This window comes from Myodes glareolus, chromosome 14 (genome assembly GCF_982192425.1).
Source record: "Myodes glareolus chromosome 14, mMyoGla1.1, whole genome shotgun sequence".
NCBI classification, from domain to species: domain Eukaryota; kingdom Metazoa; phylum Chordata; class Mammalia; order Rodentia; family Cricetidae; genus Myodes; species Myodes glareolus.
Window position 1 is genome coordinate 5,131,616 of NC_142039.1, and position 27,230 is coordinate 5,158,845.

A 27,230-nucleotide genomic window follows, 5' to 3' on the forward strand; every position below is an offset into this window, starting at 1 on the left:
ATCAAGACTGTAGTCTAAGCCCTCAAACCTTAGAACTGTCCTACTATTTTCTTACTCTTACATTTTTTAGTCTTTTTTTATTCTTGAAATCCTACAATTTTTACTGACTTTTAAAATGTGTTTTTCCATCTATATGAAGCAGGTATTTTGAATTTTTGTTTTATTATGTATACAGTGTTCTGCCTGAATATATGCCTGCAGGCCAGAAGAGGGCACCAGATCTCATTACAAATGGTTGTGAGCCAACCATGTGGTTGCTGGGAATAGAACTCAGGACCTCTGGAAGAATAGCCAGTGCTCTTAACCTCTGAGCCCTCTTTCCAGCCCTGGAATTTTGATACTTTAAGAAGGTTGTAGGCTAGACAATGATGGCATGCACAGCTTTAACTTAACTACAGCACCTAGGAGGCAGAAGCAGGTACTCTGAGTTCAAGACCAGCCTGGTCTGCATAGTGAATTCCAGAAATCAGGGCTACACAGAGAAACCCTGTCTTGGGGTGTGTGTGGGGGGAGGGTGGCGGAATCACAAATGGCACAGCCCTATAATCCCAGCTATTCAGGAGGTTTAGACAGGAAGACACCAAATTTAAGACCTGCTAGAATAACTTGCCAAAACCCTGGCTCAAAATAAAAATTAATTAAAGTGTTAAAGATATAACTCAGTACAACAACGAGAGTGCTTGCCTAGTCTCAATGAGGTCAAGGGTTCGACCCCACGGAGCACCACAGAAAAGATATTCATAGACTGGACATGTAGCTCAGTAGTAAAAAAGCTTACATAATATGAGCAAGCCCTGATATCAATACTATGGGAAGCAAAAGAGTACGGACAAATTCTCTGTAGTTTACAATTTTTCTATAAATATAACATTATAGCAGTAAGAAAAATTATAAATTAAAAAAAACACTTCAAAAAAGAACTGGCCCATAGTAAATGTTAATATAGTATAAACATCAGTAAGTTCAAGAATAATAACTAACATACCATATTTATTTTCGAAGAAGGACTGTGCTGAAACATGAGATGTACGCCAATGGGAAGAAACTCTTTTGTCTTTATAAAACCCAGGAAGTAAATTTTCTACCAGTTGATCAATCTGTCCAATTTTTAATTCAGATAATCCAAGGTCCCTTAAATTAAGTACAGGCTATAAAAGACAAAACAGTCAAATTAACATTAATGAGACATTTAAAGGATACTTATCAAAAACAATAACGATTTTTTAAAATTAAAAAAAATGAACTGACATCTTAATTATTAAAATAAGTTAATATAAATATTCTGATGGTTCTAGTTTTACTAAGGTTCATTATGGGTCTGACAAAGAAAAAAAAAAGCCCTAACAGTCTCCCTAAATATTTCTAAACATTTCTAAATATTTCCTAAACATTTCTCACTATAACAAAGCCATCAGTTAGTTAAACATTATGATTCCCAATGAAGTGAAGACTTTACATTGTTTTCCCTCTCTGCATAGAAAGCACTGCGACCTAGGTGCCAACCTAATCACCATCTGTCACACATAAGAATAGTATTTGCTGAGTGGAGTACAGTAAAACAGACTATTTTAAGAGAGATCACATTGATGTAACTTTCACTGCAATATAATTGTTATTTATATTATTAATTGCTATTAATCTCTTACTATGTTTAACTTATAAATTCAACTTTACAATACTTTCAGTAATAAAGTTTTCTAGGGCTGTATGATTAGAGAGCAAGGTTATCAAAGAGAAGAAAAGCAATGGTTGTCTACAAAAATGAACAAGAAAACTGGGCAAATAGGGAAACAGAAGCACAAAGATGAGAGAAACACACAGCCATTGCTGGTGGGGATGCAACTTGCACAACCACTATGAAAATCATTATGGCGGTTTCTCAGAAAATTGGGAATCAATCTATCTCAGGACCCAGAAATACCACTCTTACACATATACCCAAAAGATGCTCAATCATACTACAAAGACATTTGTTCAACTATGTTCATAGCAGAATTATTTGCAATAGCCAGAACATGGAAACAACCTAGATGCCCCTCAACCAAAGAATGGATAAAGAAAATATGGTATATTTACACAATGGAATACTATGCAGTAAAAAACAATGGCATCTTGAAATTTGCATGCAAACGGATGGAACTAGAAAAAAGCATCCTGAGTGAGGTAACCCAGATCCAGAAAGGTGAGCATGGTATGTACTCACTCATAAGTGGGTACTAGCTGTAAAGTAAAGAAAGGATAACAAATCTATAGTCCATGACCCCAGAGAAATTAAGTAGCAAGGTGAAACCTAAGAGAAACATATATAGATCCCCTTGGGAAGGGGAAATAGACAAGATCTCTTGAAAAAACTGGGAGCATGGGGTGAGGAGGTGAGAGGGGAGGGTGGAAGGACTGGAGGAAGGGAGAGTGGGAGGGGGAGACCACCTTGAGGGAACAGGATAGTCAAGATGAGGGAAGGCCAGAAATGGAGAGCAAGGAAAGAGATACGTTGATTAAAGGAGTCATTATGGGGCTAGCAAGAAACCTGGCACTAAAGAAATTACTAGGAGTCCACAAGGATGACCCCAGCTAAGACCCTAAGCAATAGAGGAGAGGGTGCCCCAATTGACCTTGCCCTGTAGTCAGACAACACTTGATCAAGTGTGATTAAAATTCACCGTATCAAAAGGCATTTTCATATAGCTCAGATAACTATTACCTCACTACTGGGAGTGTCATGCTCAGGAGCTGTGTCTCGGTGCTGCTTCTGAACAGGTGTGTTCACAGAAACAGATACGTTTTTTGGTGAATGGAAAGCATTGATGAGATGACTGAGAGGAACTGTAACCTAGAAAACAGATACAATTTCAAATTAAGAGGCATGTTTAAAAGAAAAAAAAATAGAAACAATTTCTTTTCTGGTCAGGATTCTGGATCTGTTAAAAGTTAAAACAGCTGGGCAGTGGTGGTGGCGCACACCTTTAATCCCAGCACTTAGGAAGGCAGAGGCAGGAGGATCTCTGTGAGTTTGAGGCCAGCCTGGTCTTACAGAGTGAGTTAAAGGACAGCCAGAGATACACAGAGAAACCCTGTCTCGAAAAAAAAAAAAAAAGTTAACTAGATGTCAAAATTATGAGTAAGCTGAGATATGGCTCAGGGGTAGAGCCATGCACAGTAGAAGAGATGGTCTAGGCTTGAGATCCAGCACCAAACACTCAAACACATACACACACATACAAAAAAAATTGAGACAGACATAATAAACACACATACATATATACATGCAAAAAACAAATCAACAAAACTAGACATTAAAAACTGTCCATCCTTGCCGGGCAGCGGTGGCGCACACCTTTAATCCCAGCACTCAGGATGCAGAGACAGGAGGATCTGTGTGAGTTCGAGATCCACAAGAGCTAGTTCCAGGACAGCCAGAGTTGTTATACAGAGAAACCCTGTCTTGAAAAACAAAACAAAACAAAAACATTTGCTGGAGGTGGAAAGAAAATTGGTTTGCTCTTTCATGATACTATTCTGGATATGTTAAAAGTCAGGCACAATGGTACACACTTTTTATCCCAGCACTGCGGAGGAAGAGACGAACAGATCTCTGTAAGTTTAAGGATAGCTTGGTCTACATAAAGTTCAAAGCCAACTATGACTACACAGTGACCATGTCATAAAAATTAATTAATTTGAAATATATATTTTTCACCCTCCAAAATCTACTTTCTAGAAATTTATCCTAAGGAAATAATTTGACAAATGCGTGCACCTTAATAATTTTTATCAGCATAATTTTAAAGTAGATGGAAAGCTGAGGGAAGTGGAAAAATAAAAGCCACTTTCACAGGATAGCAAGAATTTTCTAATGTTGTACTTCCCCACGGCCACCATCTTGTCCTAAACCCCACCACCTACTCGCCTGCTCCTGCCCTTACCCAGCTCCAGCACATTCCCAGCCCAAGATAAAATGATCATATTAAGATCAAAGTCACCCTTTGGCTTAAAATCTAACACCTATAGAACCTGAAAATCGTCTCCTGTTCAGTTATTAAATGCCCTTAACGCCCTGGGCTAGAAAGAGCTTGAAGAACACATGAAAACACTTTGTTTACACTCCCCACCTATAAGGAGAAACAGAAATGAACATAAAGAAGCACACAGGACAAGACCGGGAAGAACACCTAGTGGAGGACATCCTCTCTGGAGTTATGATGTAACACCCTCCTACAGCCCAAAGATGTGGAAATTACAGGATGCTAAGATTACCTGGTCTGACTAGTTCCACTCTAAGGTTATTTGCAGATTAAAAGTCACCTCATTAGGACAAACACAGATGTAATCCATGGGGGCTTATGATTTACCAATAACTCAAGAAATTCTAAGAATTTCACAGAAGCTTGTCATCAGGAAGACCATAAAATATTTCTTTTATTGTATCATATTACCCAATTAAAAGATAAACTCCACAAGGCAAGGATTCTTTTGTATTTTAGTACTCAGTGCTACACTCCAGCTTAACAGTGTATAAGGGAATGACAAACAGGTGTGATGTTGAGTGAATAAAATAATGGGCTCTGATTATATACCAAGGCCCATAATTTAAAATCTAGAACATAAAAATTAGCTATTATTGCATTTCTTGCTGTGATTTGAAGGCAAAGTTCCTTTAAAATTCATGCTGGATTCAGTTTCCATTATAACAGCAGTGTTATAGGTGTTTAGCTAGGAGTCTATTTTACTATATTACTACAAGCCAATTGTTCTGTGCTACATAGGAAGATCCAGTTTTATGAAACCCAAAACAATCAAGATTTAGGTCATGGAAGTCCAGTCCTGAGGAACAAATTGACGCTGTTACCTAAGGGGGTTTCCCACCTTGCTCTCTTTGGCCCCTCTACCATGTATGTCTTCTACTCCATGACAGTAAATTATCCATCATGTCTTCTTGACAGAAACTAATTAAATTTATATTCAACAGTCCCCATCTACTGGTTTTCCAATTACTAGAACTTCCCCAGACACTGCCATCTTGGAAAACAGTCGCTTTATTGTATCAAGCTGACCAAAACAGAAACATCACTTTCCACCATTTCCCTCACTTAAAACCAAGTGAAATTCTATTTTGTTTTTTCCTGAGACAGACTGGCTGTCAATTCCTAATCCTCTTGCCCCTTCCCTCAGGACTGGTGCCACACTTGACATTTGTATTTCTTTTTCATAATTATTGAACATTACTTGATTGGGGTGGCATCCCTTTCCTGGGTTAGGTCAACAGCATCCTTAATCCATAACCCTTCCACACAAGAAGCCAGAGAAAGCCTACAAACGAAAATCTGGTCACAGAAACCATTGTCTGTCATCATCAAAAAAAAAAAAATCAAGGAAAAAGACATTAATTAACACAATTTGGTTCCTGAAAGAAAGACCCTAAAAGTAAGCAATACAAATCAATTCTTAAACTATTTAATAGTAACAATCTGATGACTCAAAAATGTACACGAGTTAATTCTGACCAGAAAGAAAAAAAATGGCTAGTCAAATTACTAGGGTACGTTTAAGCTAAATTCGTCTTGAAGAAAAAAAGAGGGGTCCAGAAAGAGGTAGATGGAAAGAACATTAATTGTCCTCTTTACCTCTCGCGTAGACTTCACAAACCCCCAACTCAGAATGTACAACCATAAACAATGCCTGAATTCTCTATAACAGAAACTCCGTACAAGCCATCGGATAAGCTATGATCCGCCACCGTAAGATCACGCCTCTGCCCTCTTAGGCTTGGCTGCCAACGCTTTTTAAGTCTCAGGATTGTACCCTGATCTACTTTCAGCCGCGACTCACACTGAGCTCGTCGCTTTCCTCACTACTTCGCTTCGGAAAACCCGATTCTACGGCAGCATCCGGAAAACAGTCGCAAAAGGGCCGCAGGAAACGGCTAAACGCTGGGCTCACCTGGGGCTGCACAGTGCTCGACAGGGAGAACATCTCGGGGCCCTCGGGACCTTGCCGCCAGCCGAAACTGCTTCCTAGCTTCAGTTCAGAGGAAAGGGGCTGAGCCCTTTTATTTTCTCTTTATGTCCCCTCGCTTTTGTCCCGATTTCTTCCTTACTCTTCCCAGAAACAAAAAATGGCTTCCCCGCCCTACAGCTGCTACGACGACACCTGCCCCGGAAGACCAGAGGCCAACGAAACAGTACTTCCGGAGCAAGTGAACGCCCCCACGCTCACCCCACCTCCGCCCCCGTCAGCCTTCTGCCTCTTCCCGGTAGTATTTCACTGTGGGAGTTGATTTGGGGTTTGGTTTGGTTTCTTTTCCCACAATAAATCGGGTGTTGTTTTAGTTGCTCCTAGTCTGTTTCTGAATTCAGTACGGGGTCAGCCGCGCTCCCCGCTCACCCAGGTTCTCCACATTCTGTGACTTCTCTAGCTTCCACACCTCATCCCTAGCCATTGCTTCACTGAACAGTCGGCCTGGCTTCTAGCTCAGGCAGAGGGAGGGAGAACTTCAGATCTTGACTGGAAGCAGGAAGGACCCCACTGGATTCGATCCGCAGTAAAGTCTTAGTAGTCCCTTCGCTCGTTGGCCAGCAACCGCGCCACCCGGTCACACTCAGTCTGGGAACCTAGGGCAGAGCTGGCCGAACGCCAACCAAGCTGGAGCCCCGCCCAGCGACCCGCCGACCCCGCCCAACGCCCCGCCGGCTCCGCCCAGCGACCCGCCGGCCCCGCCCAGCGGTGCCGGCTTAAAGTGAGCCGCCGGGGCGTAGCCGCGCGGTGACGTCACGGGAGGCGTCCGGCGTGAGCGAAACCTCTATTTGAATCTAGTTGGCGGGAGTTGCAGCTGCAGTGGGACCTGTACGGCTATGGAGTCTGTTTCAGGGAGTGAGGAGAATGAAGGAGGCTCAGCGACAGAGGAGTGCGTGGATAGAATTCCGGTGCCAAGACCACCTTCCATTGAGGAGTTCACCATAGTGAAGCCCATTAGCCGTGGTGCATTCGGGAAAGTGTACCTGGGGCAGAAAGGCGGCAAGTTGTACGCAGTGAAGGTAAGAAGTCTAGAAGGCAGAAGGTCTTAGATGGTCCTCCCCTGCTGTCCTCCTTCGTCGTTGTTGGACAGGCTCTAGGGCTGCTGCCTGGCCCTGCTTGCCGAAGCCTGCACAGTCCTGCGTGCTGACGGCCGCGTTTGGGCTGACTGCAGTGAGCAGGTGTGTCTTTTCCCTTTCCCTGCCCTTCTTTCCTGTAGTCTAAGAATCACTGCCCAGTGAAAATAGCAAAACTTATTCAACGTTGCCCTGGCCAGTGTTAACAAATGATAAAACCGAGGCTAAACGCAGATACTTGGAGCCAGAGCCATGATTCCTGAGTCATGTTTCAAAATCCAAAAGGCTTTAAGTACCTGTTGGTTATGGTTTCCTTCTTTGCTTGACATACGGAATTTTGCTTTTCACAAACATGATTGTTTTGTAGATGCTAGTTTTAAATCCCACTCTTACCAAGAGAAAGTTGCATTATATTAATTTTTTTGTTCTGAGATTTATGTTGTGAAATTTTTGATTAAAGTATCATTTGTTTTATGTATCATCTGGACTTTTGTTCTTTGCTAACTTGGGCTTCGCCAGGATTAAGTTTGATACTTTAATTAAGATTGTAGTAGTCACTTTCAGATTATGTTTTAATTCCATCCGTTTGATAATAGATTAATAGGCAGGAGCAAGTGCTTTACAACCAAAAGATCTCATTGAGCTTCATTTTTCCTTTTCAATTTTTCCATAGTGATATCTAGATTTTAAGATCATTTATAGAGCAAGTTAAAAGAAATGTGTCCTAAATCAAGCCTTTACTATCTGTATGTAATCCTTTTTGTTTGTTTGTTTGTTGTTTGTTTGTTTTGGTTTTTTCCAGACAGGGTTTCTCTGTGGCTTTGAAGCCTGTCCTGGAAGAAGACCAGGCTGGCCTCTAACACACAGAGATCCGCCTGCCTCTGCCTCCCTAGTACTGGGATTAAAGGCGTGCGCCACCACTGCCCTGCCTGTATGTAATCTTAAAAACAGTCATATGCTTTTCAAATTGTTCTGTCAGCTCTTGGTTCTCAGCCAATAGTGAAACTAACAAAGGGAAGCAGACTGTCGACGAATTGAGATTTCTGGTGTGCACTGTTGAATGATTAGCTCAGGGTGAGCGGTCCTCTGCTGCTGACTGAAGGCTGCCGCCTGTGTTTCTTCGCTACCTCCAACATCCTTCCCACCCTGCTGGCTAGAAGCTTGAGGCAGTTTTCCTTCTTATATTTCATCCATGTAGCTTATCTTTTAATGTCCCTGTTTTCCCTCTGGAAGACATTATTTATTTATTTTTAATTTTTCATTCTCAAATTAATAGCTATGTTCAGGCCCTCATTTCTCCCCACTTGTTTATAAAAGTGCAGTTCAGTGATGATTTTAGCAAGTAGTTGTATAATCATCATCGCAATCCAATTTTAAGGATAGTTCCATAGCCCTGGAAATGACCTTTTCTGCATAACCTAGTGCCCCTTCCTTTAATACATGAGCAGATAACTGCTAACCCTTTCCTCTCCTCTCCACTGTCTGTCTGTCTCTTTCTCTCTCTCTCTTTCTCTTTGACCCAAATTTGTCCCAAATGTCCTTAGACTACAATGTAGCTAAGGCTGGCTGGCTTTGAACTGCTGATGCTCCTGGCCCCATCTACCAAGTGCTGGGATTAGATGCCGCGTCCACCAACCCACTTGATGTCTCTGCAAGGTTGCCTTTTCTGGACATTTCACATAAATCATACAGTGTATGATCTTTTGCATCCTATTTTTTTTCTTTTTTTCTTTATTTGCCTGGTGGTTTGAGGTTCATCAGGCCTTCATTTCTATACCCAGTTGATTGAAATAGTTCCTTAACTCGAATCATTATTTTTATTTTTAATACATTTTTAGGTTGTGTTGTGCAGGCTGAAATCCAGAATCCTTAGGCAATCACTCATACTCTCTATTTTTGGCCCTAGACCTCCACTGTGTGTTCCACATAATCTATGTTCTAGCAACACCCAAACCGCTAACTGGTCCCTCAAAGCCATGAATTATTTTTTTGTGACTCAGAACTTCTTTATTCTGGTTCCTTAACTGTTTTTCCATCTATAACATCTCAAGCAATCATTGTTGATCTGAAAACACCAATTAATCTGTCCAATAAATATTTTGGATCTGGGGTATAGTGGTAAACAAAACAAACAGGCCTTCATGGAGATTCTGCCAATCCCAGGAAATAACAGGTAGAATCAATCGTAGGTTTGCTACAGTGCTGGGAAGGACAGACCTCGTGCCTTACCCATGACAGGCAAGTGCTCTGTCACTGATCTACATCCCTAGCCCTCAACTTGGTTTTTCTTAAGAAAGGGGGGGTAAAGCTAAAAATTATCATGTAATAATCATTTTATTAAACACGTTAAATGAATGCCTTTTTATAATAAGCATTGATTCCAGTGGGTATTTTTAATATTTTCATTAATCCTTTGAAAATTATATGATGCCAATATTACTGTTGCATCTACTGCTCCAACTTGAATGTATACTTTTGTTTCTATACCTATTACCTTGAAACTTAAAAGGTGTAATTTGGCCAGATGTGATGGCACACACCTGTACTGCCAACACTTGTGAAGTGGAGGTGGGAGTATTGAGAGTTCAAGGGCACCCTCAGCTACATAGTAAATTCAAGGCCAGCCTAAGATTCATAAGGATGGGAATATAGCTCATATTTTTCTGTAAGGCAGCACTTGAGAATATTTCAGAATTCTGTTTTGTTTTATATTTTTTGAGATTAGAGTTTTGCTCGGTGGTCCCTGCTTGCCTCGGCCTCCTAAATGCTGATATTACAGGCAAGTGGCACCATGACCAGCTCTCATTGTTCCTGAGACAAACAGAGTTCAACATTAAAAAAAAAAAGGAGGGGGTTGAATTCTTTATGTGTATGAGCATTTTGGCTGAATACATATATGTGTACCACACGCAGACCTGGTACCTAGGGAGACCACAAGAAGATGTTGGATTCCCTGGAAGTAGAGTTACAGATGTTTGTGAGACACCGTCTGCTGGGACCAAACTCAGATCCTCCATAGGAACAAGTACTTTAGCCACTCAGCAATCTCTCCAGCCCGCAGCGTTCTCACTCTATTCCCCTCTGTCAAGGAATATGTATATGTATGTATGTGCCACATGTGTGCATGCCTGTAGAGGTCAAGGTGTTGGAGATTCCTAGCAACTGGAGTCCCAGGCAGTTGTGAGCTCTCCGACGTGGGTACTGGGGATTGAACTTGGGTCCTCTGTCAGAGTAATATACACTCTTAACCACAGGGCCATCTTTCCAGTTCTCGGCAATTATGCTCTATTCCTCTCTGTTAAAGAGCGAGAAGCTAAAATGTATATGTATACATATAAACATATATTATTATTCATCTAACCAGCTCCCTGGTTATTAGGTGGGATTATTAGAAGCATTATTATCTTTTGACCTTGTTATTAATAAAACTTGCCTACAAACATACAGATCAGTCAGAAAGAGTTTAATTCCTTTTCTTTCTCAAGTACTTTTGCTGTTTAACCCCACAGCAAGCAGGTGTAATCTTTAAAAAAAAAAATGTTTTCTTCTTTAACAACTGAGATGTTTATCTGGCAATTTCCTAACATTGGTCAAATCTAAATGACATCTATAGCTCTTGTCTTTCTTGGTGCTTATGATAGCAACTTTGAAACTTCTGAGTCCTTTCTAATAAGAAAGAGGGTAAATGTGTTTGGTGTCATGTCCTCTGTTATAGGTTGTCAAAAAAGCAGACATGATCAATAAAAACATGACTCATCAGGTGCAAGCTGAGAGAGATGCCCTGGCTCTGAGCAAAAGCCCCTTCGTCGTGCATCTCTTCTACTCACTGCAGTCAGCAAGCAATGTCTACCTGGTGAGTGAACGGCCTGATGCCCTCTGTAAATCAGCAGTCACTGAGTCCAGCTCTCCAAAAGCACAGCGTCTGTCTAGCATGCTTTCATTTAACTTTCTGCACTTGCTAGTTTAATGACCTTCACCAACTTACATGTTGTATTAGTGAGTTTTCCAAAGAAAAAGAGTCAATAGGATGTGTTTGTATGTAAAGACACAGTGAAGGGGATTTGTTTTAAAGAATCCAGTTATTCAGCTCTTAATTGGTTGCAGTCGAAACTACTAGGTAAATTGTTCCTTGCGAGGCTGATGAAGGGTTAATGCTGTCAGTTCTACAAGCCATTTGAAGGCAGGCTTCCTTTACTTTGAGGATTTCAGTCTTCTCTCCTGTTACTGGCCTTCAGCTGATTGTTTGAAGGCTGTTGACATTATTGGGGAAATGTGCTTTATCAAAGATTACTGATTTAAATGTTAGCCTGAAGAATAGGTGAGTTATAAAAATGATATCTAGTCTAAAAACTGGTCTGGTACCTGATGATTTAGTCTACTTCCAAACTTTAGGAAACCTTCAAGTAAATTTGTACTGGTGTTAAATGTGATACAAAAATCTAATAATATAGTCAGGAATTTTAGAAAGGAAGAAGGTTTGGTAGCATAGTACTGAATGCTTGTTTTTTTATTACATCAAGATGAATTTACGATCAAGGCATTTTTGTTGTCTTTTTATTTTTTAATAAGCCACAGTTCAAATAAATGGTATACGGGATCATACAGTAAGTCCTGCCTCTTTCCTCTAATGGGAGCAGCAACTTTTGTCAACATAAAATTTCATTATTTAATCCGAATTTGATCATTTCTTTGATGATTATGTTGTTGATGAAATTGTTTCAGGTCTTTGGTTCTGTTTTCTTTAGTCAAGTGAATTTCGGTATTGGGTTGTAATGAGCTCCACCAATGAAGCTGACCCCTGGTGGTGCTAGGGAAGTAGTTTGGTGTGAGGATACAAGTTTGTGTGGGAAAGCTAAGCTCCAAAACAAAGCTAAAAGCTGTGCAAGATGGCACAGATCTATAATCTTAGCATTTGGAGGGCAGAAGCAAGAACATTGTACATTCTGAGCCAGCCTGAGCCAGAGAGAGAGAGAGAGAATCAGTAAGATCAAGGAGAGCACCTTCAGAAAATGTCTAGGTTATAAAGCATTGTGAAATAGCATTCTGTTCTTCAGTAAGAAAATGAATACCAAATAGAAGAGCAATTGACTTTCCATCTGCTAAGCTAGTGGTTACAAACCACTGCCCTATGACCAAGTCTGACTGTTAGGAGCTAAGAAGAGCATTTGCTTTTTTTTTAATTTAATTTAATTTAATTTAATTTTGGGTTCAATCTCCAGCACCAAATAAACTGGATATGTTGGTATATACATTTAATCCCAGCACTGAGGAGGTAGAGGCGGGAGGAGTGGGCATTCAAACAAGTTTGAGGCCACCCTGGATACAGAAGACTATGCTTTAGAAAAGGTGAGGGTGGAAGGACATTGAGAAAAAAATTCCAAAGACTGTTTTTGAAAATTGGAATAGCTCAGTGGGTAGGAGTTCTTACTGCATAGCCATGAGGGTCTGAGTCATAATACGCTGAGTGTGATCATAGATGACCCTGTAATACAAGTGCTATATGTAGGTAGGGTCACAAAACACAAACATCACTGAGGCTTGCTGCCCACCAAGCTGGCTCCAGAGTCGGAGAATAAAGACAGGGACAGAATAGTATTCCTGATGTCCTCTGGCCCTGTGAATACACATGTATGCCACACAACACCAAGAAATTACTTTTTTGATACTTGAAAATTACAGTGAAATTTGAATTTTAGTCAGTGGGTTATTGGAACCTGACCACGTCCTTTTGTTACCCACATCTTCAGCAGTGTTACAGCGCAGAGCGAAATAACTGCAACAGAACCCACAAGGCCCAGCATGTTTATTACCTGGCTCTTCACAGAAAAAAAGGGGGGTAATATCCTCAAATGCTATGTCCAAAGAAGGTGGGAAAGTTGTCTTGTTACCAACCTGGACCAGATGTTTCCTGGTTGTCAGCGTCTTGCACCGAGAATTGAAGAAACACACACACATGTATACCACCCAACACCAAGCAAAGTGCTATGCAAAGACAAAGTGGATGTGTGGTTTAGATAGCCGAAAAGAATAACAGCACTGAGAAATTTGCTGCAGAGCTCCTGGTTCCTGCCTGGGGCTTCCAGCAGGAAGGGGACTTGATTTCTAGAGGAAATGCTTGTCTGTTTGATTGAAAGCTTGCTTGGCTTATGTAAGCTTTTGCCTATTATGCATGTCCTCTCCTGTGATGCCCAATTAATTGGGCATGTATGTAATTAAAATTTCATGTTTAGAACATGGATTGTCTGACTGCACCAGTGTAGACTGGACTGACCCACCGCCTCTGGTTTCAGGATAAGTTTCAAGATGTGTTTGGCTACAAAAGAAGAGCTAATAAGGATTGGCAGGGAGGTATAGGTCAGGGTGACCTAACTGCTTTGTTTGGAGAGGGTTTGTACGTGCAGCTAGATGCAGATGGGGTTCAAGCCAGACATGATCCCGGGTTGGTAAGTTATCTGTGCTTACCTGCCTCTGCTTAATCCTTCAATTCTTCCTGAGGCCTTCAAATGTCTTTGCAGCATCCTGTTTTACATGTATGTGTATAAAAACCATGATTGTGTCTTTGTTATTGTATTGGTAGCCAGTAACTTCTAATTCTAGTAAAGTAGGTAAGTGGTAGGTGTGATTGCTCAACATTGTAGCTTTTTGTTCTCACTCTAGAATTATTAAACAAGTATAGTATTTTTATTTCTTTTGTTTTTGGTTTATTGTTTATATGTGATGCTGGGGAGCAAACTCAGAGCCCTACACATGCTAGGGAAGAATCCTGCCACTAAGCTATATTTCCAGTTCTAATTTCACTTATTCTAGACAGTTCATTGATAATAGACATGTCTTACATATCCTGCTTTATTACTGGTTTAAATCTTGGTACGCAAAATGTGGTCCATAGACAAACATGGCAACACTATCTGGGGATTTATTAGAGATCCAGAGGCCTGAAGCAATAGCTCAGTAGTTGAATGCTTGTATAAGGTCCACAGGACCCAGAGATTCGTCCCCAGGTGTGTTGGCAGGAGTGAGGTTGAGTGTGCAAGGGAGGTACTCAGAAAGAAAGCCAAAGCTCAAACTCACCTAATTGTAGTCTCATCTGGTGGCCGTCACCAGAAAGGACTGTATCACCTCTGCATGTATGCCAGATATTCATGATATGGATCAGATCATGAGAAAAATCATCAAATAGTCTCAAATTAAAATCTTCCTTCTGTCAACAAGCCTGTTTTCTTCAACAGTATTTTTATCGTGAAAGATGCACACTGAAGATTTGCTCTGGACTGGAGGAATCTAGAGAGATGTAACAACAAAGTGCTTTGTGCTATGGCTTGTGAGTGGGGAGGGAAGTTATGAAGGGCAATATTGAGATGGTCATAGAAATATCAGTATACTACATATTAGAATTTTATTGCTCTGCACTTATAGAAGGGTGCCTTACTTGGCAATTGACGAGTTTAATGGCTATCAGGTGTCATAGAAAAAGCCTGTAGTCTCAGATTTGAGAGGTAAGGACAGGAGGATCGAAGCCTAGGCCAGCCAAGTGTACAGAGGAATATCGTCTCCAAACAGAAGCTTCAGGAATAGCTCACTAACTTCTGAACTTTATTATCAAATTACTCAGCAAACACTAACACACTGACCAGGTACAGTGGTATGCACTTGGGAGTACAAATATAAGAGGAATGAAGGCCAAAGGGTCTGACTAACCAAGAGTTCAAGACTAGCCTGAACAGCATAGTCAGAACCTTCCTCTCAAAAGAAGTAAATTAAAATTACATATTAATACCAAGTTTGCTGAGGTAATTGTAATATTTAAATTTAAAAGCTTAATCTAAACAAAATTACATCCATATAAAATAACTATTAATTTATTAGAGTGTAGATATTAATATATGTCTTAGGGTTTCTAATGCTGTAATGAAACACCATAATCAGAAGCAGGGGAGGAAAGAGGGTTTTTGGTTTACATGTCCTAAGCCACGGTCCACTGAAGGAAGCGGGAACCTGGAGACAGGAGCTGATGCAGAGGCCATGAAGGAGTGCTGCTTACTGCCTTGCTCCTCGTGGGCTTGTTCATCCTGCTTTCTTATAGCATTCAGGACCACCAGCCCAGACATGGCACCATCCACAATGAACTGGGTCCTACATCAATCGCTAATTAAGAAAGTGCCCTACAGACTTGCCTACAGCCCAGTCTTATGGAAGCATTTTCTCAAATGAGATGATGCCTCTCAGATGACTCTAACTTGTGTGAAGTTGACATAAAAACTAGCCAGCTCAATATATAATATTAACGTTAAAATATATATGTGGAGGAGAAACCAAACCTGGCCCCATTCTAAAAATTTGTGAACTGAGATGCTGGCAAATGGGAAGTAATTCTAATAATAGTCTTTGAATTTTCATGTAACTCTGGTTTTTGTTCAAACTGGCCAGTTCAGTTTTTAACCAGAAAAATAATATGAGACCAGGATTGATGATGTATGCCTATCATCCCAGTGATGTAGGAGGGTCATCTGTCTATGTGTTTACTTTCATTGGTTAATAAAGAAACTGCCTTGGCTTTTGATAGGATAGAAGCTTAGATAGGCGGAGTAGACAGAACAGGATGCTGGGAGAAAGAAGCAGAGTCAGGCAGACGCCATGAAGCTCCAGCCCAAGATGGATGTGGGTTAGAATCTTCCTGGTAAGCCACGACCCCGTGGTGATACACAGATTCTTAGAAATGGGTTAAAAGAATGTGTAAGAGTTAGCCAAGAAGAGATATAATTATATATATATAATTTTATACATATATATATATATATCTAATAATATAACTAGATATAATGGGCCAGGCAGTGTTTAAATGAATACAGTTTCCCTGTAATTATTTTGGGTAAAGCTAGCTGGGCGGCGGGAAGCGATCTGCCGCTCCTTTTACAACATCCCAGTACTTGGAAAACTGAGGCACAAAAATAATAAGTTGAAAGCAATGAGTGATAACAAAAAAAAATACGCTTTATTGTATAACTACTCTAAAAAATAAAACTGTAATCTCCAAACACTATACGTTCAAGTATATTATTTTTGAATTTTTGAATAGGTAATGGAATATCTTATTGGTGGAGATGTCAAGTCTCTCCTACATATATATGGTTATTTTGATGAAGAGATGGCTATAAAATATATTTCTGAAGTTGCGTTGGCTTTAGACTATCTGCATAGACATGGAATCATCCATAGGTAAGACTGACTTTTCTCTACATCTTTACCTAAAATGTATTGTGTTTGAATCTTTAATATATACAGAAACTACTTGCTGGTATTTCTAGTTTACCTACAGCTCAATTGTAATGTGCATGTAGAGAGTACATTGGCTCTTGTTTGTTCACCCTATATTTTGTTAAATGTTGCTTTGAACATAAAGAAGTCATTTTAATATGAAGCTTATTAATCTCTGTCCACGCCCATACAGAGCAATAGTCTGTGGTCTCAGCTGATGTGCATGCCCTTCTCTGCTCAGAGAAAGGCTTAATAGCTCTGCTCTGTTAAAACTTAACCATACCTTGCTTTAAAGGAGTGAATATACATTTGAATTGGTGGTGGATAAGATATCCAAATAGAACGCCAAACAAAATCTAGTATTGAATCATAAATTTTTTGTAGATTCCAATATGTAATAGATGGTTTTGAGGACTGTTTTCTAGACTTTACTGAGCCATTCATGAGGACTTCTATTTTAAAGAAAATAGTTGTATTTCCTTTTGCAGTTCCCCAACCCCCCATCTGATATTTTAGCATTAAGACTTCTTTTTCAGTATCTATTTGCCTTTTGTATGTTCAGGGATTTGAAACCAGACAATATGCTTATTTCCAATGAGGGTCATATTAAGCTGACAGATTTTGGCCTTTCCAAAGTTACCCTGAATAGAGGTAAGAATAATGGCAGGTAAGTGCCAACTTCAGACATTCTATTTCATTAACTTTTTTTGTTAATTTACATTATACAATGTAATGTTATGAGTATTCTGAGATAGGCTAGAGATGAGTATGTAATACTGTTTTCCCCCCATCAAAAGGGGCCATGGGGTCTGTGGCAGAATGTTTGCTAACTGAATCCAATCCTAGCACCAAAAAAAGAAGGAAAAAGATAAGAAAGAAAATAACCATTCTTGGATTTTCAACAGTCCTTCAAACTCCTTAGATCTTTAAAGAGGAACTGGCAGCTGCTGTTCTCTTTCTCCTTGCTGAAATAGAATATGGTCCAGAGTTGATTACTAAAACTCTTATGCTAATACATCCTGCCACCACCGTGACCTTGGTAGATGCAATTCATTCATATATATGGAAATAAGTTCTGTTCTGAGTAATTTCTAAAATTCTAATATAAGAAATAACAAATTTACACTATTAATACTACAAGGAAATACTGGTCCATAAACAAAACTACAAAAAAAAACCCACTGTTTTTCTAAAGAGATTATTTATATTTATAACATATACTTTTTGAAAGCTTAGTGTCTTCAAAAGAAAAATTGTCTATGTTTTAGGAAAGCAAAAGATTTTAATTCTCTCTGATTTTGTGTGGAGTTTTTTAGAAGAGAGTATAATAAGTAACACAGGGTTTATACAGCCTAGGTTGATCTTAACGCTGTCATGCAGCCACAAATAACCATCAGCTCGTGCCTGCAGCTAAAAAGTGCTGGGATTATAGACAGATGCCACTGTATCTGGTTTTGATGCATTGAGTTCTTAATCCTAGAGACCAAACTCAGGCCTATTGTACGCTAAGCAAGCATTCAGACACTAAACTACATTCCTAGCCTCTTGGTCTTACGTTTTAGAATTTATTCTATGGCAGTGGGTCTAGAGAACAAAACTTAAGAGACTAAAATGATTTGCAGTACCATTGTATAATCAATTGAAGCAAGACATTACTTAAGTTCATCATAGATTTATGGAAAGATCTTGCAAGTAGAGTGGATTCTCTATTAAGAAATGTAGAAGAGGGGTTGGTGAGATCTCTTAGCAGGTAAGAGCACTTGCTGCAGAAAACTAGAGTTCAGTTCCAAGCATTGGCGTCGGTTGGCTCACAGCAGCTTGCAATTCAGCTCCAGGGGATCTGATGCTGTCTTCTGGCCTCCACAAGCACACACATACATTTGGCTTGCATGCACTCAGACACCCATGTACACATAAATAAAAATAAATCTTTTTTAAAAGGAGTATAGATGAGGAGGAGAGAGAATGTGGGAAGATGTGAAAGGGATACTGGGGAGGGGAAGGAGGAAGAACTAAGTATACAACACAATGTCTGAAGATGCTGTGATGAAATTCAGTCCTATGTGTGCTAACCTAAGGGCTTAACAAACAAAAAGCAGACAGGAAGGAAGGAAGCAAGCAAACTGTACACGAGAGTGCTACATGTGGCTCTGAGGCAGTATGCTTGCTTAGAGTATATGTGAAGACCTAGGTCTGCCCTCCAGCAGCACAGATACACACACCAAAAAGACTGGTTGAAAAGGTAGATTTTTTTTTATTTTGCTTTTGCATTTTTTTTAATTGTGTTTATGTGTATAATATGGGGTGGAGGCAAGTGACAGAAGTCAGAAGACAACTTTGTTCTGTTCTACCTTTACTTAGATGCCAAGGGTCAAACTCAGGGCACCAGGCTAGGGAAGTGAGCACCTTAACCACTGAGCCATCTCACTGCCCTTGTTTTTGGATTTTTGAGGCATGTTCTTGTTCTGTAGTCCTGGCTAGACTGTGATTTACTGTACAGACTAGACAAAGTTGAACATGTGAGAATTCTCCTGCCTCTGCCTCCTGTGCACTGGGATACAGGCATGTGCTACTATACCCAGCTTTTGCAAAAGGTTTGTTTAGTAAATGAAGAGTGATGTAAAATTGGATCTAAAGTTTGTAAACTCTGAAATTGTAAGCATTTGAACATACATACAAGTCTAGAATTACTTAAGTATAGAATAGGGCTTATATAGAGAGCAGACTTCTTTATGATTTTTTTAAAGTATTTATTTATTATGTCCTCTGAGCCATCTCTCCAGTCCAAGAGCAGGCTTCTTTTACTTTTTTCATGTATTGCATCAGTGTTTAATTTTTTTATTTTTTTAATAAAGATTTATATGTTATTATACAGTATTCTGCCTGCATGCATGCCTGCAAACTAAGAAGGGAGATCTCATTACAGATGGTTATGAACCACCATGTGGTTTCTGAGAATTGAACTCAGGACTTCCAGAAGAGCAGCCAGTATTCTTAACCTCTGAGCCCTCTCTCCAGTCCCAATGTTGAGTTTATTTTAAAGTATTATCTTAGTTATTGTTCTATTGCTGTGAGAGACACTACAATCAAGGCAACTCTTGTAAAATGAGCATTTAATTGGGCGCTTGCTTACAATTTCAGGGGGCTAGTCCATTGTCATCATGGCATGGAGCATGGCTGTACATTAGTAAGCACTAGACAAGTAATTGAGAGCTTTACATCCTGATCTGCAGGTAGAGAGAGACAGAGACTGGGCCTGGCATGGCCTTTTGAAACCTCAAAACTCACCCTGAAGTGACACACTTCCTTAAACAAGGTGAGATCTACTCCAACAAGACCACACCTCCTAATCCTTCTAATCATTTCAAACAGTGCCACTCCCTGGTGACTAAGCATTCAAATATATGAAATATATATTATTCAAACCACCACAAATACTATATATTGAAACATGCTAATAAAGTAGATCAGTTTTTTTCTTGACCTAAGCTTAACATATGAGTTAATATAAAGGAACCATAATTGAATTAATTCCTTACTTTCTTTTTCCCCCAAATACTTTATTTATAACAAAAATTATCTTGTCTTTTTTTAGAGCTTATAACTTTTAGGTCTTTCATATAACAGTGATGTTTTTCATACATGCTTATAATGTGTTTGATCATATTCACACACACCCTTTACCCTGTTATCCCACTCCCGCTGATTACCTTCCTCGTCCCAATTAGTCCCTCTAATGCTTTCATGCCTTTTGTGTTCTCAAATGCCCAGGTAGTTACAGTAGGGTTGTTTACAGGAGTGTGGGCCTTTCCTGGTGGCTGCATCCCTGAAGAAAATGTCTCTCCTCCCGTAGAAACCAATAACTGCACACGGATCCTTGGGAAGGGAAAACCTTGTTAGCCTTCCCTACCCCTGTCATGATGTGGGTAGGCCCAGTCTTGTGCAGGTCTTGTTCAGGTGATCACAGGTGGCTTGAATTCAAGTATACTACAATCATTCCTCTAAGTCAACATCCCACATCATTCTTACCCCACTCTCCAGCTCTAGCACATGATGTTCCCTGCCCCTGGGAGGTAGGATATGTGACAGAAATGGCCTCTTCATGCTGGGCGTTCAGTAGTCATTTGTTCTCATCACTTTGACCAGGTATGCGCATCTGTAATTACTGAATCCACTACAAAAATAAACTTCTCTAGCCAGAGCTGACAGCAGCAATGATCTATGGATATAAACATAATTATTTTGAAGGCAATTTGATAGGTATATCAGATCCATTTGTCAAAATTAGAGCAGAGGAACTTCCTCCCTCCCAAAGGTCTATGACATTTCCAAACATGGACTTTTGATTGAGTTTAAAGTATCAGACAAGGATTCTCCCCCTCAGAGCAGGACTGAAATCCACTCAGAGAATGGTAAGTTACCCTTTAACATATAGTGCCACTATTGCACCAATGGGCCTGCCTGGCCTAGTCTGACAGCACTATTGTATACAGCATCTACAGCTGGGTAAGCCTGATATTGATAATTCCCCCCCCCAGCAGCCCCCTCGCCCCCACTGGTACTGTGAGGGCCAGCCATCAGGGATCTCCCCCCCACCAGCAGCTTCTCGTCCCCTCTGGTACTATGAGGACCAGCCAGCAGGGATTTACCCCCCCCTCAGCTGCCCCCTTGTACCCTCTGGTACTGTGAGGACCAGCCAGCAGGAATTTCCCCCCCAGCGGCCCCCTCACCCCCTCTGGTACTGTGAGGACCAGCCAGCAGGGAAGGAACTCCTACCTCACTTTCATTGTAACTTCTCTGTATCATGCAATGAGAGAGTGTGCTGCTCTCAGGAATGAGGTCTTGTTTTGGTGACTAGCCAATAGCAGTGGCAATTGCTTGTATTGAAATAACTGATAATTAGTGACTGAGTGTTTCTTAAAAAGCTGATAGTGTTCTGAGTTATTTTGCTGTTTTCTGTCTATTCTACAAGACTATTGTAGAAAACGTTTTTCCCATCCTGAGGCTAGAACCCAGGGCCTTATGCATGCTCTGCTGGACAAGACATTCTACCACTGAGCCATATCTCTACCTCTCAGATTTTTAATGATTTCAACTAATTAATTAGTTGTAAATGTTGCCTTTGCAGTTCAGAAAGTTCTCTGCATAGATGTATCCTACACTAGCCAGTTTTGTAGGTAAAGTTCATAACATAGAGAGACAAAGGACCGGTGGTGGTAGTGCATGCCACCAGCATCAGGAGGCAGAGGCAAGCAGAGCTCTGTGAGTTCAAGGCGGTCCAGGACAGCCAGAGCTTCACACAGAGAAACCCTGTCTCAAAAAACAGAGAGGTAAGGTTCAGAACATATAATTACTGATATAGTCAATGACAGCAATGATTTTAACTATATTCATATATTTTCTTTGCATAGATATCAATATGATGGATATTCTTACAACACCGTCAATGGCTAAGCCTAAGCAAGATTACTGGCGAACCCCAGGGCAAGTCTTATCTCTCATCAGTTCTTTGGGATTTGTAAGTACTTAATCGGGAACCTTTTCATCACCACTTAAAGTTTTAGCCTGCTTTAAGATAAAAATAAAAGAGATGGATATATCAAACATGAGGTGGCATTACTTTTGGCAGTTTGTGTACTCAGGTGGTAGGGCATCTATTTTCTATATTCATCTGAAAATGAATCTCTTAGTATTTGTTTTTAATTTTTGCTTTTACTATTTTTCTTTTTAGAACATTTTTATCACATGTAGGTGTGGGTGTGTGCACCACAGTGCACAAATGGAACAGAGGGTAACTTGGAGAAGTCAGTTTTCTCCTTCCACCGCATGGGAGACCCAGGGAGTGAAGTCAAGTCCTCAGGCGGGAGGTGCCTTTTCCCACGACCATCTCACTGGCCCCAAATAATTCTGCTTTTCCATAGTTCACACCAATTGGAGAAAAAGATCAAGACTCCGCAACCATGTTTTCAGCCCCTAAGTCTGAAGCACAACTTTCTCAAGGACTAATTTGCCCTATGTCCATAGATCAGAAGGAGCCTACTTCTCAGTCTAGCAGGCTGCTAAAGTCATGTAAGTATAAAAGACATTTTATTCCACCAAGTGTGTACTTTAAAAAAAAAACCTCAAGGGGGCTAGAGAGATGGCTCAGCGGTTAAGAGCACTGACTGCTCTTCCAAAGGTCCTGAGTTCAATTCCCAGCAACCACATGGTGGCTCACACCCATCTGTAATGAGGTCTGGCACCCTCTTCTGGCCTGCAGGCATACACACAGACAAAATATTGTATACATAATAAATAAGTAAATATTTAAAAAAAAAATTTTTAAAAAAAACCTCAAAATTTTAAATTTCTACTAGCAATTTGATAACATAAAAATGCCAATAGTCAATCTGTGGCACTCCTATATTTTATTACATAAGTGATGATCACAGTGGATTTTATAAATCCCGCAGAATAAACCATCTTGCTAATAATCATATTTAATTACCTATAATTTAGGAATGATGGTTGAGTAAATGTCACTAAGCTTTGACTTATGAAAATTGTATATGAAAAAGAATTGTATATGAAAAATTGTATATGTATATAGCTGCAGTGTTTGTCTTTATAAATTTATTTCCAAAAGATTCTGAGGTAGTTTAAATTTAAAACTCAAAACAGAGGCTGAGGTTTGGTTGTTGCTCATTGCTTTGGCATTTTTGTTTGTTTGCTTGCTTGTTTTATTTTGTTTTGTTGGTGTTTTGAGACAAGTTCTCAATATGTTGTCCATGCTAATGTTGAGCCCAGGTTGGCCTTTAAATTTCAGTGCTCTTGCCTCAGCCTCCTGAGTACTAAAGTTACAGGTATGTGTTTCCACAACGTGTGTTTCGAAGTAAGTGTATTTTTGCATTTAAAAGAAAATGCTGGGTATGGTGGCACACACCTTTAATAGCAACCCAAAAAAACAGGTGGATCTCTGAGTTTGAGGCCAACCTGATCCACCTAGAGGATTTGTGTATGAAAAATTAAGTTGGATTAGATGGACTTGGAAATCCCTTTCCGAATTGTAAAATGTAGTGTTTACTATGTTAATGTCGTGTGTGTGTGTGTGTGTGTGTGTGTGTGTGTGTGTGTGTGTGTTTAGTCGCTTTTCTTTTGCTGTGATAAAACACCATGGTCAAGGCAATTTAACAAAAATGTTTAAGGGTTTCATTGGGCTTCCAGTCGTAGAGGTTAGAGGTGAAGATGGCAGAGCTGGGACGCAGAGGCGGGTGGCTTGAGCAGTAGTTAGGTGGTCACATCTTTACAAGCAAGAAGCTGAGAACATGAAAACACCTTGTCTCAGCTTGAAACCTCAGTCTGCCCCTGTGACACACCTCCTTCCAAACACTTCTACCAACTGGGGACCAGCTAACCAGACATGAGCCAATGTAGGTCATTCTCATTCTAGTCACCACAATACGCATTTTTACAGACATAAAATTTTCAGATGTTTATGTGATTCAGTAGAAGCACAGTTGTCTTGTGTTTAATTGAAAGTAAAGTAAGGACCTTTATTCTGTATGCAAAACCACTTGAAAAAAAGCATGAATGGTGCACTTTTGTAATCCCAAAACTAAGGAAACAGAGACAGGGATCCCTTGGGCTAACTGGTTAACCAGTTGGGTAACTCTTAGCCTGTGAGAGATCTTATCTTAAAAAACCATGGGAAGATGACTCAGCAGTTACAGCACTGGCTGCTTTTACAGAGGATCTGGCTTCAGTTCCCAGCCCCCACATGGCAGCTCACAACTGTCTGTTAGTCCAGTTCTAGGATATCTTAACACGCTTTCTGACCTCAGTGGGTACTAGGCATGCTCATGATGCACAGATACACATGTAAGCAAAACACCTATACATATAAAATAAAAATAAATTAAAATTCAGAAAATGCATATGATGATGATACATGGTGCCTGCCCCAGACTGATCACGGCCTCCAGCTCGAATGAACACACACGTGAAGCTAAGGAGTAACCATTTCTAGCCATATTTATGTAGGATGAAGGGGCAAGTAGACTCTAGGTACTGCCTTATTGCAGTGCACACTGGCAGTCAGTTTTCTATCATGTAACAAAATTCCCTGTGGAGGTATAAATGTGAAGCTCATCGGTAGAATGTTTGTTAAATATGTACACCGCCATGGGTACAATCCTGAGCCCTGCAAAAATAAATAAATAAAGCAAATGCCTATGGCTTTGTGTAATTCACACTGATGAGCATCATAAATTTCAACATCTCCATTACTACTACAGTTTTAATTAAGCATAAGTTGATCTGGATAAACCTGGTAACATTCTAAGCTTATAGCATATTTCAATAATGCACACCAGTAAATTGTTCTTTATTTATAACTCAAAATAAATTTTCTTCTAGTTACATTTAAATTTCCTTATCCTGGCTTTTATTTTACAGATGTAAAGAGATTTTGTTTTGTTATAACCATTGGAGCTTTGCCTACATTTGAAATAATTTATGAATCTGAACATAATAAGAGTCATATCAGGCACACTACCATCCTTGTGGACTAGATAATGTTTACAATAGTTATTATATGTAATATAATATAGAATTACGTAGAAAAAGTCAAGTTTCATAAAAATCTAATAGCTGTGAAAATAAACAAGAATTTTTTTCCCTTGAGGCCTTGAAAGACTTGCATCCAATCCAGAAGCCCCTGTGAAATGTCTGACTTCCAATCTGCTCCAGTGCAGGAGAAGGCTGGGGACATCGAACACTAGCACTCAGTCGCAGACCTGCGTGTCCAGTGTGGAGTCAGAGTGCCACAGCAGTCCCAAGTGGGAAAGAGACTGCCAGGTGAGAGCAGTGACAGCCGCACGTGCCTGTCCCTGTGAAACTGTGAGGGACGGCACTGCCATAGGGGCACAGCTGCACTGCTAGCAAAGCTCTTCGTGTTTCTGGACAGTCTGTCAAATTCTTTTAATACCTTTATTTCATTTCTTATTCAGTTATGATATGAGTCTTGCTTAAAGTATGATGAGTGGTTAAGTATTAAGTAAACCAATAGAAAAATGTTTGGCTTCCTGGCAGACTTTTTAATTTCCTTCTGTAATAAAGACAGGAATAATGGTTTCTTGTTTGTTTACCTACAGAATTTTAAAGCTCATAATGTCTCCTGTACTGTTTCCCACCAATTTCTCATTAAATGGAATGGAAACTCTTCAGAAATAATTTTTAGACCGTAAAGTTCATAGTATTATGAACTTAAAAGTATATATTCCAGGGCAGTTGTTAGCCAAATGGATGGATGTACTTTAAAGTATTTTACTTAATTTGTTTTTGCTTTTTCCAAAAAGTTATTAGTGCTAATAAATACAAAAGGTGATAGGAACTTAGATAGAAAATTATTGTTAAATTCTCCTCCAAAGAAGGTTGATAAAAATCAAAATAAGTCTTTCATTTGATAAAGTAATTTAGGTTATATTTGCTTATTTTCAGATATCTGACCTTCCTCATTGTTAGAAATTTATGTTTTTAGAACAAAATCAAACATAGATAAGGCAAGATCTCCTGGCCTTTCTTTCTTTCTCGACTGTGCTATAGATACTATATGTTATACAGTAAACAGGTTCCTACCCCTAGAACTCTCATTTAATCCCTTTCGTATTCAACAGATCATAATGTGCACTCTGTCTGTCTGTGCATAGCTTCCCCTCCCCCCACTTAGTTCTGTACTGAAGAATGCAATGATGAGAATATAGGCAATCGTATGTAGTAGGTCAGTTATGACCATATGAGTGATGATAATACTATGCTGATCCCTAAGTTCATCCATTTCTATACCGGAAAACCAGTGAATTATAATTTAGAAATCTTCTTTTTACTTAGAACTAAGTATTCCTCACTACTACGTAAATTAATGGTAGTTATTAAAGTTTGATGTTTATACAGAAAAACACACACTGTTAAGGGTGGGGTGTTTATGCATAAAAATACACACTGTTAAGGGTGGGCTGTATCTTTGTTTTAGAGCACTTGTTTCGTATGATTCTAGGTTCAGTCCCCAGTAATACCAAGAGGTTAACAAAAAAGAAAAGGCAGTACTAGAGATTGCTGAAGATTCATGCTATGAAAGTGTTCTTTAAAAAAATCCTAGTCACCATGTACCGGTGTCAATATATACTAAGTTCTGACACACGTATCCTCAGATATTTCAATTCGGTCCTTAAAAAAGCTTCAAGAAAGGCTTCTACCTCAGAGAGACATACCTCAGTTGGTACAGTGCTTGCCTAACAGGCACAACACTCTGGGATTAATCCCTAGCATCACACAAACTGGGCCTGGTGACACATACCTGTAATTCCAGCACAGGTTTATTATCTTCTTGCTACACAGTTAAAGTCAAGCCTGAGGTACATGAAACTTTCTCAAAAAGAGAAAAGAAAGAAAAGCATTTGTTTTGATGCAGTGTCAATTGATCTTTTTGATGATTTTCTTTTATTAGTTTATTTATTTTTATTTGTTAGAAAGTACTCTACCACTGAGTTATATCTCCAACAATGGATTTTAGTTCCTAGGTATTTCTGTTTTTATTTTATTGTTTATGTAGAGATGCATGTTTACAGTGGTTATGTTTGCCCTCTAATTTTTCAGTGAACTAGATTTTAAACTCTTGCATTTTGTGTTGTTTTAAACAGAATCACCATACCTCTACTGCGAAACAGATAATGTACTCTATTTATAATATAGCCCTACCTTAAATTTGCCTAAATATATTCTATTAATTTTTCTTATTTACTATGTAATATGGTATAAAAATAAGTATTAGTACATAATTTATTTAAATTTTGACCAGTGTTTCATTTGAAACAATGTAATTATAAGTAATATAGTATAGTAAGCTTATGCTGT

At 39.5% G+C, this 27,230-nt stretch overlaps 2 protein-coding genes across 3 annotated transcripts in view; one reads left to right on the top strand and one right to left on the bottom strand.

Moving 5' to 3' along the window:
* Yme1l1 (YME1 like 1 ATPase) overlaps nt 1–6,162 on the bottom strand; it is a 34,574-nt gene extending 28,412 nt beyond the window's left edge. The window contains exons 1-3 of the mRNA XM_048461253.3: nt 5,938–6,162; nt 2,702–2,830; nt 986–1,148 (exon numbers count right to left, since the gene is read on the bottom strand). Of these exons, the coding sequence (XP_048317210.1) occupies nt 986–1,148; nt 2,702–2,830; nt 5,938–5,970 (325 nt within the window). The 5' untranslated portion in view covers nt 5,971–6,162. The remainder of the gene's footprint in view (nt 1–985; nt 1,149–2,701; nt 2,831–5,937) is intronic.
* A 607-nt stretch (nt 6,163–6,769) lies between these two features.
* Nucleotides 6,770–27,230, top strand: part of Mastl (microtubule associated serine/threonine kinase like) — a 47,000-nt gene continuing 26,539 nt past the window's right edge. For both annotated transcript variants that reach the window (XM_048460912.3, XM_048460913.3), the window contains exons 1-7: nt 6,770–7,031; nt 10,801–10,938; nt 16,162–16,301; nt 16,903–16,991; nt 21,752–21,858; nt 22,262–22,409; nt 25,003–25,175. In XM_048460912.3, coding sequence (XP_048316869.2) covers nt 6,849–7,031; nt 10,801–10,938; nt 16,162–16,301; nt 16,903–16,991; nt 21,752–21,858; nt 22,262–22,409; nt 25,003–25,175 — 978 coding nt within the window. In that variant the 5' untranslated portion in view covers nt 6,770–6,848. The remainder of the gene's footprint in view (nt 7,032–10,800; nt 10,939–16,161; nt 16,302–16,902; nt 16,992–21,751; nt 21,859–22,261; nt 22,410–25,002; nt 25,176–27,230) is intronic.